At 40.2% G+C, this 17,328-nt stretch overlaps 1 protein-coding gene across 4 annotated transcripts in view; it reads left to right on the top strand.

Moving 5' to 3' along the window:
* Positions 1–2,382: 2,382 nt before the first annotated feature.
* The window catches only part of TMTC2 (transmembrane O-mannosyltransferase targeting cadherins 2), a 900,074-nt gene continuing 885,128 nt past the window's right edge, over positions 2,383–17,328 (top strand). For 2 of the 4 annotated variants that reach the window (XM_057556840.1, XM_057556841.1), the window contains exon 1: positions 2,384–3,128. In XM_057556840.1, the coding sequence (XP_057412823.1) occupies positions 3,046–3,128 (83 nt within the window). In that variant the 5' untranslated portion in view covers positions 2,384–3,045. Of the gene's footprint in view, positions 3,129–17,328 lie in introns of all 4 variants that reach the window. The other 2 variants (XM_057556839.1, XM_007194947.2) reach the window with 2 other exon arrangements.

Here is a 17,328-nt window from a genome sequence, read left to right as displayed (position 1 = left end):
ATGGGATAGAGATTGCTGGGGGAGAGGCTACTTCCTAAAGTGTGGGCTGGGAAAGCCTTCCTGGGATGACCTTTGAACTAAGACTTGAATGCTGAGAAGGAGCTGGAGAAGGTCTGGCTAGAAGGCATTCCACGTTAGGGGGGAAGAAAAGTGTAGATTCCGGAGGAGCAGGACGTCTCTGTGGCTGGAACACAGGAGCACAGTGAGACGGGCGAGAGTCATTGGGCCAGACGAAGGGCTGGCTAGCTGTGGTAAGGATTCGAGTTTTATTTTATGTATAACAGGAAATCATTGAACATTTTCTTTTAGCAGGGAGATCATAGGGTTTCAAAAGAATCCTCTGTCTAATACCTGAAGTTATGACTGGCGAGGGGTGAGAATTGCAGGAGTAGAAGTAAGGAGAGCACTTAGAAAGCTTCTGCATTTGTCTGTGTAGGGAACATGGGTAGCTTGGATTAGGACTGGAGCAGTGTGGATGTGATGGGAGTATGTTTAGGAGGTAAACACCTAGGTGTTAGTTGACAACCTAAAGGATAAGAGGGAGTTGGAGAGAATAATAATAATAGTAGTAGTAGTAGTAATAAATAACAGCTACCACTTCTATTGCATTTAGGACGCTTCTAGGTGCTTTACACATGTTAACTACTTTCATCTTCATAATAATAGTGCCCATAGATAGGTATTATTATCGTCACTGTTTTATAGGTGAGAAAACTGAGGCACAAAGAGGTTAGGTGACTGGCCAAAGGTCACCCAGATGGTAAGCAGCAGAGTGGGGGCGCAAACTCAAGCATCTGATTCTAGAGGAGGGTGCCCTTCTTCCAGTGTCCTAGGATCCAGTATCAACATGTAAGTGCAGTGGAGGGACACAGAGAACCTTGATGGGCCAATTGATATGATCTTAAAAACTTTTTGACAGTGAGCAGAGGTTATGCGGTTAAAAAAAAAAGGTAAAAGATCAGTCCCTGCCTTTAAAGATACAGTTCCCTCTTATGTGCGTTTACTTATGTCTTTCCCAGGGCACAAAAATGGGCCCTTCGTGCATGGCATAATAGGTATAATAAATATTCATCATTTCACCAGTGAATACATAGGTTTCCTTGTGAAATCAGGAAAAGATGTTGCTTTGTTTTGCAGACACCCAAACCACAGTGTTTGCTTTTCAGGCCACTGCCAGACATCCGGGGGGCTCAATTTCTTGCCGCCGTTTTGGAGAGCTTGCTGGTTAGGTGCTGCCTTTGGAGCTATGGCCGAGGTATGGGGGGGAGGGAGGGAGTCAGCCCTCTACAGGTCTGTTTTCCATGCATTGTGGCTGCCATGCAGCAGGGGGCGCTGCAGTAGTGTTCATCGCGGTCCCGGGAGCCACTCGTCCAGCCAGAAAGGGGCCAAGCCGGGAGGAGATGTGGCAGGCAGCCCACGGTCCTCTTTGGTCTTGCAACTTTAGGAACCAGAGCTCGTTCTACACAGACCATTCTTCTACACCATATTTCATCATGTTGGACGTCTTCCATCCAGTCCTGCATCCGGGCGGAAAGGAAAGGGCATTAGCTTCCCGCTTTCCTAGGTGTAAGGATAGCGCTGTACTCGGTTGTACAGGCGTCTCTTCTCCGTGTTCTTGGGGTCAGCCTGACAGCTCCCTTGAAATCACGAAAAGCTCCCGCAGCTGCGGGGTATGGATGTGTGTGCGCTAGTCTTTCTTCCCTCTTCGGGGGTCCTTTTTTTTAATCTGACCGCGGGAATATTTCCCTCCCCACACGTCTCTCCATTGACATTCGGGACAACGGTCGGCTCGGAGCTGAAATCTCTCCCTCCTAATATACCCGTCAAGCTCTCCAACGCCCCCCCCGCCCCCCGCACCGTTTCGGCTCACGCACAGTGAGGGTGTGTGACAGGTCGCGTGTGTGTTTGTGGCAACCAAGTCTGCAGCACTCGCCAAACCTGTTCTTCCTCTCCCGGTCCCCAGAAGTCTCTCCAGCTGACCGGACCTACGCCTGGCAGCGCTTGGCACACGCAGCGCTGGGGTTGAGAGCCAGTCGGTGCTAGGCGCCGCCAGGCAACAGCGGGGCGAGCGACTGCGTCCTCCTCGGTCTCGTTCCTCCTCTAGCTGCCCCGCCCAGGGCGCACTCCAGCTACCTCTTTGGGCTGTCTTCCAGCCGTCGCCCCTGGGTTCCCTGGGCTTTCCAGAGTGAAATCGAAGGTGAAAGAAACAAGAGGAGGGCGGGAGGTGGGGAGGAGGAGCCTCCGGCCGGGGGAGAGAGTGGGAGTGAGCCTTCAGCCCAGGGGGTAGCGTGGGCGGAACCTTAGGGGCGGATCTGGGTGGGGAAAGGGGCTGGGCAAACCCGGTGGAGGGTTGGCCACGCAGGCGCGGGGGGCAGCTCCGAGAACCCCACGCGGGAGCTTCTGGAGTCTCCAGCCACCGCTTCTCACTTCATTGGAGAAGGGGCTGGGGCCGGGAGGGGAGCTAATAAAGAGTGAATGAGCTGCAGCCGCTGTGGCGGCCGGAGAGTGCCCGAGCGGCACCGGAGCGGTGCGACCGGGAGGCGGCGAGGGGAGGCGGTTCGCCTTGTCCCTCCCACCCGCCTTTCTCTCTCTCTCTTCCTCCAGCTGGTCTCAGAGCCCGGCTCGGTCCGGTCCCTCTGTCCCCACCCCGCACTCCTCCACCTCCTCCGAGTCCCACTCCTCACCTAGGGCGCCCTGCACTGCCATGGGTTAGGGTGGGGGCGCGAGCCGCGCGAAGGACTAGCCCTGTGCATCCGCCGGGGGGCGCGGAGCCCGAACGCCGCTCGCCGCTCGTCGGCTCAGGGCATGGGGAGCGCGGTGTGAGCCCGCACCCGGGGAGGACGCAGGAGCTGCGGAGACGGGCGCGAGGAGGAGGAGGAGAACGGTGGATTGGAAGGACCCGAGGGAGGAAGGGAGGGTGGGGAAGCGAGGGAAAAGTGAAGCTGGGAGGAGAAAGCGGCGGAAGGTGGGGATTGATGCTTCTGTTTTTTGTTGCCGCTGTTGCCCTCGCGCTGGTAGCCGAGCCGGAGGGAAGGCGGTGGAGAGATGATTGCAGAGTTGGTGAGCAGCGCTCTGGGGCTCGCTTTGTATCTCAACACCCTGAGTGCGGATTTCTGCTACGATGACAGGTAAGGGGGTGAGAGGAAGGGGTGGCGGGCTGCTTGGGGACTCCGCGATAGCTCTGAAGCTTCCTGCTTTAAGGTTCGAAGTGCGTCTTGGGGGGGACTGGTCCAGCACCTGAAGGTTTAGGAGACGCGTAAACATCAACACCTAAAGCAAACGCCGGGGACGCGGGCGCACTGGACGGGCTGAGGGAGTTTGGGTTCCTAGTCTGCAGCAGGTTCCTCTCCCTTGCTTCTAGGCTGTTGGCAGACGCTTAAGTTTCTTAGCGGAAATCACAGCAATTTGGGAAACTCTTTAATGAACGTATTAAAAAATAATCTTAGGTATTCCATGGTGCAACAAAAGCACATTGAGCGATTTTACGTCTGGTCTGGAAGGAAGCTGCTCCCCGTCCCCTAATAGATCTTCCCTGTAATGTTTCCTTTTATTGATGGGACACTTATTTCCCGAGGTTAAAACATACGTTTGACAGTTGCCAAAATAGTGGAGAAATCGCACTCTGTTTCAACTTTCCCTTTTGACGTATGGTGTACTTTACTTTGAGCCAGGATAATGCTCCTGGTCATCTCTTACGCTCCCCCGCCTCCCTCACCGATCGATGGAGTAGCACTTTATAAAAGCCTGGGTTTTCGTTTCTGTTTGGGAGTTTTACATTAGACGTTAGCGATTCTTTTGTGCTAATTGGGGAAGAAGACGCCCCTAGAGACTGAAGTTGTCTTCTGCGTTTGGGTTAGTTTGGGTGGCTAATGAGACCTGAACTGTGTTGTCAAAGAAACTGCATCGATTTCTGGGAAATGTCACAGTTGTGCTCGTGTCTCTATCTATTTTTTAGACGTTGTTAGTGTTTAGAAACTGATGAAAAGCTCTAATAGCCATTAGGGAAAATTCCAATTTATGCCTTTCCGGTGACTTAATCTGATTACAATTAAAACAGATGCATAATTAAAATATATTAGGGAGAACAGCACGCCTGGCTAAACTTATTAACCGTCCTGGGGTGTTTTCATGCTCCATTGAAATTAAACCATCCAAAAAGTGAGCACAGATTTACTTTGACAGCTTTTCAGCAGCCTCTCTGGGTTATGGAAAGTGAATGGATCCTCAGGGTCAGGGCGAGGCAGTGAGTGAACTTAAGCAAAGTGGTTGATAGTGAGGGGAGAGGAAGGCAAAATTTTCTCCCGGTGGTGCTTAGCCATATTCTGTATCCTCTCGTGTGCCCACTCTACAGCTAAAAGCATGTTCATGGATGTATGCCTTCAGTCAGCGAATCTTGGTTCACACCCACATGTCTGTTATGAAATACCCTGATAATAGGTACAAGAACATCCAGCAAACCCTTCTTAATTCATTTTATGTAGTGTCTATCAGAGACTAGTTGATAGGAAGCCACTGTTACACATAAACTTTTCCTCAACTTTTAAGCAGTGTACACATTTCAGCAGTTTTGCTACGTGCTTCGAGAAGTAAATGCGTCTGTGTGTAAGAGTGAGGTCAGCTGCTTCTGTACCCTCCAATTTTGTGTTACTCTGCACCTGCTATTTCTAGAATATTGGCAGGAAAAGCTCTTGCTTCCAAAGTTGGGTGACTTTTCACTAAAGCGAGCTCAGGGAAGAATCTGGGCAGTTACTGGCACTGTTGGGGACAGTTTGAAGAGTAAGCATTTAAACCAATAATTTAGGGCTTATATAAAAAAGTAACTTACTGTAATACTGTAACTATTGTAGAACACTGTGATAAGTCAAGCAAATAGCATGGTGTGGCTATTCTTTATTGCTGTCCAGTTCTTTAAAAAGTACATGTCAGAACAAACTATCCTAATAAAGATTAAGGCTGGAACTAAACTACATTTGCATGTACATTTCTCTGTAGACTTAATGCTTCTTTTGTGTTCTTTAATCATCAGTCAGAAGTGTTAGTGTTGTAACTCGGCAGAATGGTGTGAGTGTGATGATAAGTTAGTTGTGCTTTGATAGTTGGCAATTGTTATAAGTTCTTTACCTGCTATAGATTGAATGGAGCGTCAAAATTCCTGAGTTATACCTAGCTGCATAGATGAATTTAATGTGATGATTTGCCCGTATCATCTAATTGATAGCATGCCCAATGTATGGCATATAGACAATATATACCATTATGATGTTGAAGACCTGTAAATATACATTACAGTTAGTTACAATTTGAAAAGTGTATTTTACTCTAATTTTCTTGGTAGCAGAACTGCATATGCAATCACATACTCTTGAGAGTATGAAATCTTACAAGTGTCACACTTGGTTTTTATGAATCCTAGAAATTATGAAATATGTATTAGTAGAAGCATGGCACATATTTGGTGTCTGCATAGCATGTTCAGGTGATTCAGTGCCAAGGTTTCTTCTGTCTCACTGCTCTAACTCGCTTGTGTGAGAAGCAGGGAAAATAGCTGGGGAGTCAAGTGTAAACTGTAGGATGATGATAATGTGTTTATTTCCACCACTCCATTTCATACTACAAAGACTCAAGTGTAAAACTTTGTTTAAACTACATCTGTGGCTTCTGCCGAAATACCGCCTACTCCCCTTCACCCCCCTCCCCCCACCCTAGGAACTTTTGTGAAATATGGTTCTTCAAGGAGAGGGCAGTGCTGGGAGTGGAGGAGCAGCTCAAGGAAGGGAGGTGGCTCTTACGCTCGACTTGCTTAACTAAAGCAAGACTCTGCATTTTAGCTGAAGAATCTGCCATTTACTGTAGGAGGGCTTTCTATTGCTTCAGCTTAAACATTACTGCTGTGGTACTTCTCCAAGTTATCATTTCTTTTAAATGTAGTGCTCAGGTTTACTTTATAAACTATATATGTAATTATATTCAGTGTTTGATGTAGCTTGGTTGAGATTAAGTGGTAATCTGAAACCTTCTTCTAGCAAAATCAATTTCCCTATGGTAAAATTGAATATTTTACAAGTGTTTCTGTGCTAAATGTAAGACTATGGCTCTGATGTGATGAAACAAACAGTAGAAGAGTAGAATTCATCGTATCTGATGAAAAAGCATATACAGTTTCAGCTTCTTCCCCTCTCCCCTTGCCTTCAATCTAGTAAAGACTGTATTGAATCTTAAATTGTGGTTAGAGTAAAATTGGAATTATAAACATGCAGTCTTTGCCAAAGTTGAAGTCATGCTGCGTGTGACTTCGTGGACTGTCTCCCTTTCTGGAGAAATTTGATGTTAGGTCAGTGGGAAAAACTTGCTGACCCCGAATTCTCTGCTCTCTTACATATTTGTCGAGGATAACATTGCATCACTTCCCCTGCATCCTCTTTAGAAGTCCTGCTATATTTTGCATAAAGATAGCACTAAAAGAAGAGTCAGTTTACTTCAAAGCAACAAAAGTAAAATATAACTGCTGTTTCGTAGTGTGATTTCATTTGGCACATATCATCTAATTGACGGCATGCCCTTTGTGATAGATAAGTAAGAACATAATGCACCGAATACATCTTTTTAGTCTCATGTGAGTAAAATAATGCATTAGTTTTTTAAAAAAAAGACAATTTGAGTTTTTGAAAGTGGGAAATGCGTTTGTGGCTGCTTTGAAAATTTTTTTCCTTATTGCCCATTCTGCAACTTTTAAACTCACCCATGATCATTAGCATTACCTTTAGGTTCCTTAGTTATTGGTGTGCAGTAATTTTGTGAAACTCGGAGAAGCAACTCCACAGCAGGAATTTCTACTCTTGAAATCAAACCTACTCCAAACTTTCAGTAGCACATCCCTAATTTAGTTATTCATTCAGGTGTAAATGTAAATCTCAGTTTTATAGAAGCATTTGTTAAGGTTTTTTTTCCTTAATGTTATAAAGAGTTTGGTTAACAGTATTTAAAATGAAGGAATAGAGGATTTAAGGTATATTGACAAGCTTTTTAGAAAAAACTTTTTTTTTTTTTCCCTGAAGATATTCAACTATACTTTCTACTTGGTCTTTTAGTGTTATTATCTGTTTGGTTTTTGACCTGGTATAAGAATAGCTTGTGAAATGATCAGTCCCTCTAACGTCTCTCTGAAAAGTTTTCTCTAATAAATTTGCCTTGGACCAATCTGGGTTTGTTATCTTAAAATTCTAGTATGTTCAACCACAGAAGGCATATCTGGTATTTAGTAAAACCATGTTTAGAAAGAATTACTATAAAATTAAAGTAAATAAGGGAGAAGTTTGCTTTGCATCAAAGGTTGTCTATTCAGGTCTTTATTGGAAGAAGCTAATGTGTACAAGAGTGTTATTGTACTCTCATTTCCTTCCCAGTTGATAATGTACTAAAAAAAAGGCCAGTGGGTACAGTTCATAGTTTATGAAATATTATGAAATATTTTATGTGACATTTTATTTTCTAGCTAAGTTTTGATTGTTTAATCAGATCTATGTGGAAAAGGTTCATTCTGCTGTTTGAATAAGTACATCTCTTAACAGTAAATTAAAATTAAAATTCGGTGAAGCAGGTATGGACCACTTTGCCTTACCTCCATCGAGCTTGTCACATGGGGTTTATCCTAGCAAATGACCCAGATAGAAGCACTGAACGGACATGTGCAAATGCCATAGGGGAAATTGCTTGCCAGCCATCTGTCTCTTAGTTTTTCTCATTTATAAATACACTATATTTGGGGGAGGGACTGCATTTATTGCACATTATTAGTTTACATCATCTCATCATCTGCACTTAGTTTTTCAGAGCTAACGTGTCCCTACAGTAACACTGAATTCCCTGCTGCTATAATTCTGAAATAGCTACAACCTTTTGGATTCCAACATGAGTTAAGAGCAGTTTGTCTTCCTAATCTCTTTGTTGCTGTTCAGCGCGCTAAAAGCACTTGTTTAAAATGCCCTTGATGGTGCAGCTGTTTATCATAGGCGAAGGGTACGTTTTCTCTAAAACAGGCACCTTCATAACATTAGGAAAGGACAAAGTTTACCCTTAAGGCACTCCAATAAATCTGTGGCTGACAGACCTACTTTCTTATAACTTCATTATTCTCACCCAACATGCTTTCAACACTAACATTCATCTCTTAAATTTTTTGGTCCTCTCTTGGAAGCTAAGTCTTACATGAGCTTTGGGTCCTTCCTTTAATGGCTTCACAAAAGTGACAAGTGTGGCAGCCTTGATGGAAAGGACAAGTGGGTTGCTGAACGTAAGGACCTTCCCTCTATGAATAGCTGTCCTCATTAAGAGCCTAGTTGAAAAAAGTGGAGAGGCCTATCACCAGGAGCTACATCCTATTTTTCACGGGATGAAAAAGGCATAATGTTTTGAATCATTACAGGTGTAATTATGCACAACGCTAGATGGTTTCTTTGAAGATTTGATTTGTATGTGTTTTTGAGGAATAAAGGACTACATTCATTAATTCACTAATTATGAACACCACTAGACATGGGCTTCCCTTATATATGGTGCATAATACAAACAGCAGCTGTTCCCCATCGTCAGTAAGCATCCCTGTCCGTCCTTTTCTACCTGTACTTTACCAGGTACTACATAGTGTTTGAATCTGGGAATCTGGTGATAGACATAAAAAATGCTGATAGCTTGTCCTTTAGCAGAATTTCACTTGCATTGACTCATATTAATTTTGATTGATACTCGTATTTTTAAACTTTTATTGGGATTCTGTTGGCTTCTTTCCCAGAGCATCTCTGCTGAGGAGCCATGGTCGATGGTTTGAACTGGACTTCTTCTTGATCTGGTGCTCATTGGCACTTTATTCATATCTGTGGAAGCTTTAGAATACCTTTCCCAAATGGCTCCTTCCTAATTGTTCAGGTCAGTTGTTTTCCTTGGAGGTCTGCAGTGGCTGAACTCTTTGAGTTAACTAGATTTGCCTTGACTGGTCATAGAGATTGAAGACTTTTGCCTAGAGATTATTTTGGTTGTATTTTCTAGGCAGTTAATTCCAACAAGATGCAGCACTATCAAATTTCTATTGATCTCTTCTCCTCCACTCTGACCGTTTAGTTTTTCAGTTACATTTGTCAGTTTCTCTGGTACTCAAGGTTTCTTAGAATAAAAGTTATAGATGTTTGTTTCAGTCTTTTAGAAACTTTTGGGAATTACAATTTTGGGTTCAACCGTGAGCTTTTTTCTTTACAGGTAAGTAGGAAAGAATTGAGTAAGCCTATCTATTCAGGAGAAATTTGAAGAAGGCGGGAACACTGAAATGATTTGTTTTCAAGATTCTACATTAAAAGTTTCTGTTGTGTTTTTAAAGTAATTTATTTTATTTAAGGGCACTTCATAAGATACAGTTAGTTTGAGTAACTAGAAATGATTGTTTTAAAGATGAGATGGAGAGAGATTTTGACTTGCTGATGTCTAAAAAATTAATTTGGAAAAGAGATTAGAATTCAAAACCCTAACTCCACCTTTAGATTCCATTTTATCATGGAAATAAGTGAAATTATATATACATTTACTTATTCCAAGGCTATAAACATACCGCGTTGCTTGAGGGCAGTGCTACTGTATCTGTTTTAAAAGTACCTTAGTACGTGGCAGAGGAGATGCTGTTTGCTTATGATAAATTGGTGTAAGCTTTTGTTTCTTGATTTCTTTGCTGGGGCATTTTGTGATATCAGGGTGAGGCAGGGTCTGAAGCGTGGCACGGCATATAGTTATTGTCAAGGAGACTGACTAAATTATGTGATTTGTCAAATGAAACACACATCAGTGCCCTTGGAATAGCAGCTATGTGGTAGGTGCTGTGTCCAAATAAAATGTGTCTTTCCCTTTGTCTTTGATGACTACTCTTTATTTCTGTGGAATTTATTATAATAAATGTGTGATTATTCCTCAGGAGCATGAAGTTAAAAAAAAAACAAAGCAAGTTCACTATAGTCTTAAGATTATGGTTTAACTAGGAAACAATTGTATATTGTCATTATAGAGCCATTTGGGAAAAGATGGGTAAGGCTGGCAGCTGTGTTGTTCCCCTGGGGACCATTCTCCTTGTTTTATAAACTATCTTTTGTGTACCTCTGCCCTCCTATCTTCAGGTTTTTAAAGGTATTATAAATACTGAGCCTGCTGCTTTGGGTTGTAAAAGATGTCTTAAGGTAGCATACTTGGGTCCGAATAGTTTGTCAGGTGTACTTTTAGAATAGGATGTTTCTCTCCTCCTCCAAATAATTAACTACAGGACTGCTATCCCAAAGAAATTGAAAAGAGCTCATTTTGACAAAGCAAGCTTCTAATGGCAAATTTTCCAACTACAAGTTTGCAGAAGAAAAGTTCTCCGATGATGAAGAAGTTTAATCAGGCAAAAAGACATTTTTATTTGCAGAAATAGGCCCTTTAGTGGGAGGCAATTACTTCTAACTGATGTGAAAAACTAGTATACCTGAATTCATTTGGTAAACCTTATTTAAAATAGGAAGGTTATTCTTGTTATTCTATTGAAAGAAAAAAAATGGAGCTGAGTTGTGTCACTGAATTTATATTAAAGAAATAAGGTTTTACAATTTAACCCACTCTTATAGGGATATGTACTGACTTAACCAAAGAAAATGAATTTGAGATTTGAACAAAAATCTATTATAAAGACACCAGTGTCCAGCCTGAAATTACCAACTGTAGTTTGCCACAGATATCTAGTCTTCTATTTAAAATATCCTATTGAAATGATCTCTTTTGGTTTCCTCCACCTTTATATTTTTAAGCGTCTTTGTATTTTTTCTTTTAGAAACAGTGGTGTTTTTGGCTTTCGTTCCATGTTGAACAGAAAATGAAATTTCACTGTTTTAAAACCTCTTGTATGTCATTAACATAAAGTAAACCATTTCTGTGAGAGAGTATTTAGTAGCTTCTTTTAAATTCAGGCCTGATACGATACTGAGGATGCCTGTGGTAGGCCAGGGGGCTTTAGACCTGGTCCTCTCTCATAACCCCCCACCTCCACACCCTACCTTCATCCTTTGATATGGATGATTACCTTTTAGAAAATCTTTTAAAATGCAGTTCAAATTCTCAGTTTCTTTGAACCAGATGGATACTTTGGTACCTCTCCTAAAAGGACATTTTTGAGCTGGGCCTCTTGTTGGATCTCTTTCCATCTATGTATATGTATATATATTTCTAGATCAGCGCTTCCCAAACTTCAATCTGCCTGCCCATCACCCGGGCTTGTTAAAATGCAGATTCTGCCTGGAGTGGGTCTGAGAGTCTGCATTTCTGTCATTCCCAGGTGTGATAGATACGGCTGGTTCATGTAATGTACACATTAGTTCAGTGTGTTTTACAGATATTCGGAAAAGACTGCCTAAATTCCTGTATTAAAAAAGATTTAGGATAATCTTTTATATCTCAAAAGCGTATGAGTTTAGCCATTTTATTTAATCTCTCTGTTTTGTTTTATATTTGTTCAATCATGACATCTTTAAATTGATCTTAAGAGTTTAAGATATTGTGTACATTTTGAAAAGGTAGAGAGCCTGCTAAAATCTAGGAGATGATCTCTATTGAAATATCTTGTCACCAACTTGTATTTACAGTATCATCTTCTTTGTAGTTACTGTGGAGACAGATGTTGGATTCTGAGTTTTACAAATAAACTGATAGGCGGTTGCCTTAGGCTTATGACTTGAATAGATGCTGATGCCTAAACTGAGTCTATAGTCAGTGCCTTGATGAGTTTGTACTTTTGTTGAACAATCCCTTGTAAGGAAACTTGGCTTACACCGAATGAAGATTATAGATGTCAGGCAGGTGGCAAAGTATAGGCATTCGGCAGCTGAGAGTAGGAAAGATAAAGATTTATTAATGATATTCAGGCACTGGGTGATGCTATTGGGTAAAGGTATATCTACATAGTATTAGAAATACTTGGGCCCCTTTGATTTTTTTTTAACCTGGTACACTATACCTCAGCCTTTGGGCGCTTTGGTGGATTTCTGAATAGGTGAATACCATATATATGTGAAGTTTTCCATTCCTACTTAGTAGAAATCTTTTTAAAGAACTTATTCTAAAATAAGTTATAATTCTTTCTTTCTTTTTAAAACACTGTACTCTGTACTACAAGCAGTATTGTGAAAGAACACTGGGCCAAGATAAAAGAGGAGAGGTCTTTAGTCTCGGAAATAACACTTAATTAACTAGTACTTGAGCTACTAAGCCTCTAAAACTTGGTCTTGTAATTGGTCAGGAAGTGCAAATGATGATAACAGCTGCCAACCACCGAGTGAGGACCGAATGGAATAGTCTGATGAATGTTTTCTGTGTGTTTAAAAAGCTGCATGATGTTGCAATTAGATGTAGACAGTGTTGGACCAGAGGATGAATGACTCAGTTATCCCCGTACGTTAGCATCTCACTCTCTTCTCCCCTGAGAACAGAGCTGTGTTCTACTCCATGTCCTGGCTCACTTTTTCACTCAGAGTCAATGGTTGAGTTCCTGTGGTCTCAGCTTCTATTGCCTGCCCCATCTCTGCTTCTAATCTCTGGCCACCCTTTTGGTCAGCTGTCCCTGGTCTCACTGTAGAAGCAGGTTTCCCTCTCCTGTATTTCTTTTCTGCTGCTTTCCCTTTGTTTCTGGTCTCTGTGCTTATTTTGAATAGATATTCTGGCCAATCTGAGCACTTCTTTCCTTCTGCAGGGTGAAAGGACCAATTGCAGTGCATCGGGTGTGAATAATCTTTGGTACTCTGGTTCTGCTTGGCAGGGTATATTGTTACTGGGTACTCATGATCTCTCTCGTCAATGAAACCCCTTTTCTTTTGGGAGTATGTTCAGATTTAGAGCAGTTCTGGCAACCCAGTGACTAGGAAAGATAGATGTCAGATAAGCTGAAGTTTTTCTGCATTGAAGTGTTTGTGTTAATCAGTGGTGTACTGAGAATCTGTAGTAAGTGTGCTTAGCGCATGTACTAGATGGTGACATCTAATATCTAAACCTGGTGATAAATTTTTGTAACTAATTAGAAAATGTTTTTTTTTCCTTTAGACCTTTCTAAGCAACAAGGTGGCAAAAAGTACAAAGACCACAAGAGTTTTGGAACCAGATAAACTAGGGATCTAATCCCAGAACTGTTACTTGCTAATTGTGTAATTTTGATTGTGTTACTAAAACTCTTCTAGCCTCTGTTCCTGTTCTACAGAATGAGGATAGTAATACCTAGAGTTCTTGGGAGAATTTAATAAGTTTTATAAAATGCCTGGTACAGTGGTATCTGAGATACTTATTAAGTATTTCTCTTAATCAAGAAATTATTCATTAACTTTATAGCTGATATTTTAAAATCGTTATAACATCTAAAAATATTGTAGAGCACTTAGGGAATTTTCTTTAAAGCCAATATTCAAAATTTAAACTTATTTCCAATAATATTTAACTTGGTATTGCAGATAGATTTAGTGTCACTGAAAAGTTCGGTGAAGTATATTAAATAATTACTAATTTAAAATTTTAATTTTCATCTTGGGTTATAGGTTTGGAGAAATGATGTTGAAATTTAACCATTATATACACACATATGCGTGCATACACACACACAAATTTTGGCAATAAAATGTTTGTGGTATATACTTGATTAAATGTATAACTGAATCACTTTGCTGTATACCTGAAACTAACACAACATTGTAAGTCAACTATACTCCAATAAAATGAAAACATTAAAAAAAAATTAATTGAACAACCAATTAAAAAAAAAGTACATGCGAAAACCAGAACTCATATCTCCCATCTTCTTCGCTTCAAGTGACTTTCTTCTTTAGATTAGATAATACTTACTGTGTGTAGGAGCATAGGCAAAATTATGATTTCTTAGCATCTTATAAGAATTGCTTCACTCTCTGATGTGTAGCTTAGATTTTTAAGGAAAATCATTGTTTAAGGACATATCTTAAGTTATTCCTTATTAATATTAATAAGAAAAATCTTAATGAAAATATGGAGTTGTTTTCGGTTATGTTGCGAAAGATAATGTTGAGTAGAGAGTTAGCCCAAATCCCAGGAATACTTTTTATACATCTTTTGTTTTACAGTGAGTAAATTGGATAGAAAAGCTCTGTTCTTTGAAGCCTTTTCTGGGAAGCTTTTTACTCTCTAACTTGCTCTCTCACCAGGACCTACATCTCACATTAATTTATTTACAAGTAGTTCTGCCTTTAAGAATATTGATCTCTTTCTTGATTAAAACAGATCTTTCACATGTTTACTTACCATTTGACACTAACATTTCTGGCTTTCTCCCCCACTCCCCCCCCCAAAAAAAAAAGAAAATACTTTCCCCCTCAAAGTCCAAGTAAGCTTAGCATGTTGAAGGTTTACTGTATTGATAACACAGTTTCCTCTTTAAAGTCAGGTGAGGCTCTAATGATCCTCCAGGGTTCTTCCAGCTTAAAGCAGGTCACAGTTACAGGGTTTAGGGTTTGGGCTCATTTGCCTAAGAACTATATATGATATTGGCCATTTGGAGGCAATTGATAATGTTTTCAGTAAAACATTGGGCATTTTGCTACACATGCCAGATCAACTAGGGATCTAATGTTTTACAGTGAAAATGAAAATGAGGCATTAATACAACAAACCATATCAACCACAGATGTTTTTACCTCAGCCATGATCATCATTTTATTTCTCATGTGTTACCTTCTTATTGGTTGGAATGTTTATTATTCTGTTCCTATTAATAACTAAATTCTAACAGCAAGTGGCAAGCTCCTAAAAAGGAGAGCACTTTTGGTTCTTGTTGGATAGCAGCCTAGTTTTCTCTAGTGCACATCTGTTCCTTGGAACATTTTTAGAATGTTCAGGTGAAAATTTCATCCAGTATTTTAATAAACCAGATTCTGTTACTGATGGGTTAAAAAAAGATCCGTCATACTGTTTTAATTTATTAAAGGGAAACGACAAATGGTTTCTGTACGATGGCTCTCAACTCTCTGGGATTAATTTAAATGAGTACAAGAAACCAATAATTCAGTACCTTATTAAACATGCCTCAGCAGTTGATTTTTAAGACTAAAGAAAAGACCAACAGCTGGATTTCTCCAGGGTGAGGAGTTGGATGGAAAGGAGGGGTTATATCTACTATGAAGGAGAAGGTTAAGTTTGACATCCCTATAAATGAACTTGGGTGAAATTGAGAGGAGTTGACTTGAAGAGTATTTTGCCCCTTTCTTGTTTATGATACAGTGCTTTCCTTTTATGGTATAGAGGAGGGATCATTACAGAGAAATTGGGATGACCTTTCTTTGTGAGGGGAAAACAGAGGCACTGCAATGGAAGATGGGTCATTTTGATTGGTACCTCTGTGGATTGGAACAAGAACAGCAACTGATTGACAGCTTCTTGAGGTTAAATCAAGGCAGTTTGTTAGAATGGAAATCCTCTGAATTCAACTGTATTTGTGGAAAGTAGGTCTTTGGTGTTTCAAAAAATTCTGTGGTAGATTTTGTTTGCATGCTGAATTTGGGGTGTGTGTTATAAAATAGCAGCTTGTTTGTATTTTTTTTTTTTTAAAGGCAGTTATCATAATAAATACCCAGATGTTCATCTTTGTGTACTTAGAATTTGCATTCTGAGAATTTATTATTTTGGGGAGGGGATTGGGTTTATTTTTCAAACTAAAGCCTGAGAGAATTAGCAAATTTTATGTTAAATTGGACACTTTATTCATGTACACAAACCTTGTAGATTTAAGGTAGACCATATATGATATTTAAAAGTTAATATTGTTTTCAATACTAAGAATAATCTTAAGTTTAGATTTTCACTTTTATTTCTTTTTATGTCATCATTATTTATGAAAACTGGTTGAAAATGAAGATCAAAGATTTCCTGTAAAACCTAATATATGACAGGAACGTTATTTACTTTAAAGTTTTCTCTAAACCGGAATAAAAACTTACCAGAACTTATCCCGAATGTTTTTTCTTTGAGCATCACTGGGAATCTATATAAAAATAGAGTAAATGCTTTGCATGCAGCTTACCTACTGCATTTGAAGAAAATCTTTTGTGTATGTCTGCAGGCTATTTGTGTGTTCGGAAAGAGTTTACCAGAGTCAACTGAAATTGGTAGAAAGTGGCCAAAGTAACATTGTAGCTATAACTTTATTGAAAACCAGAATGGTATTCTCTGTCATAATCTTGAGTAAATGGAAGCTAATGAGTGATTTCTTTTGTGAAATATTATCAGTTTTCCTTCACTTAAAGGAGATTAATTTTATTTTAAGGATTTTTTTTCCCAAGAAAAATCATATCAGTTCCTGCTAACTTCTATCAACATTGATTTTAGAAAAAAGGAGATGAATAGAAATTAAGAAAGCAGCAAAACTGGTAAAGAGATAATTTCCTTATACACATACCAACCGAAAGATTTAAGGATACTTAGTAATAACATTGTAAATTGTTTTGTGTATTCTGGTCACTTACCTCAGAGACCAGAAACAGCTGTTGTTACTAGAAGTGATGGAGAGAAAGAAAAGGTAAGGGTATGTTTACCATTTAAGTAACCTGATTTCTGCAAATTACAGTATAAAAATACGATAATTCTATTCAAAGTTTGGGAGAAAGATTTGATGTGGTTTATTTTAAATTCAGGAAATCCACTCAAATAGACATGCGCCTTTGATTTAAAAGTGTAAAGTCATTCTTATCTAGAAGTGCGTTATCTCCCAAGAAAGCATCAGTGTGGGATGCTGCTGTCATTCCTGTGTTCCTTTAGCAAGCATTTGTAAATGCTTAGCTGTGTCAGGAACCATGTTTAATATGGGGGGCACTGACCCTGAAGAAGATGTAGTCCATAATCTCAAGGATCTTAGAGTCTGGTGGGGAGACCAAGTAAACAGACAGTTTCCCTAACAGGGAGACATGCTTATGATTGTGAGTACGTGAGAGGGGCACTTGACCCCAGACTGGGAGGGAGGATGAGGGAGGCACTTGTGAGAACTGATTCCTGAAGAACAAATAAGAAATAGCTTAATAAAATGAGAGAGAGGGAGAATTATTTGGGGGAAAAAATGTGCAGAAAGAGAAAGGCATGGTGTCCAAAGAGCAGGGCATAAAGCTAGAGTAAAGGGTAGGGAGCGGGAGGGAAAAGAGATGAATTGGCAAGGTAGGTGAGAGCCAGATCACCGAGGGTCTTGTGTTCCCTGATAAAATTTGGAGAACTGTCTGAAGAAGGGTGAAATCCAAAGCAGAGAGACCAGAAAGGGGTCCATTATAGGAT

Source organism: Balaenoptera acutorostrata, chromosome 11, assembly GCF_949987535.1.
Source record: "Balaenoptera acutorostrata chromosome 11, mBalAcu1.1, whole genome shotgun sequence".
NCBI lineage: Eukaryota > Metazoa > Chordata > Mammalia > Artiodactyla > Balaenopteridae > Balaenoptera > Balaenoptera acutorostrata.
The sequence above is the reverse complement of the archived record's forward strand: the minus strand, read 5'-3'. Positions and strand labels throughout refer to the sequence as shown.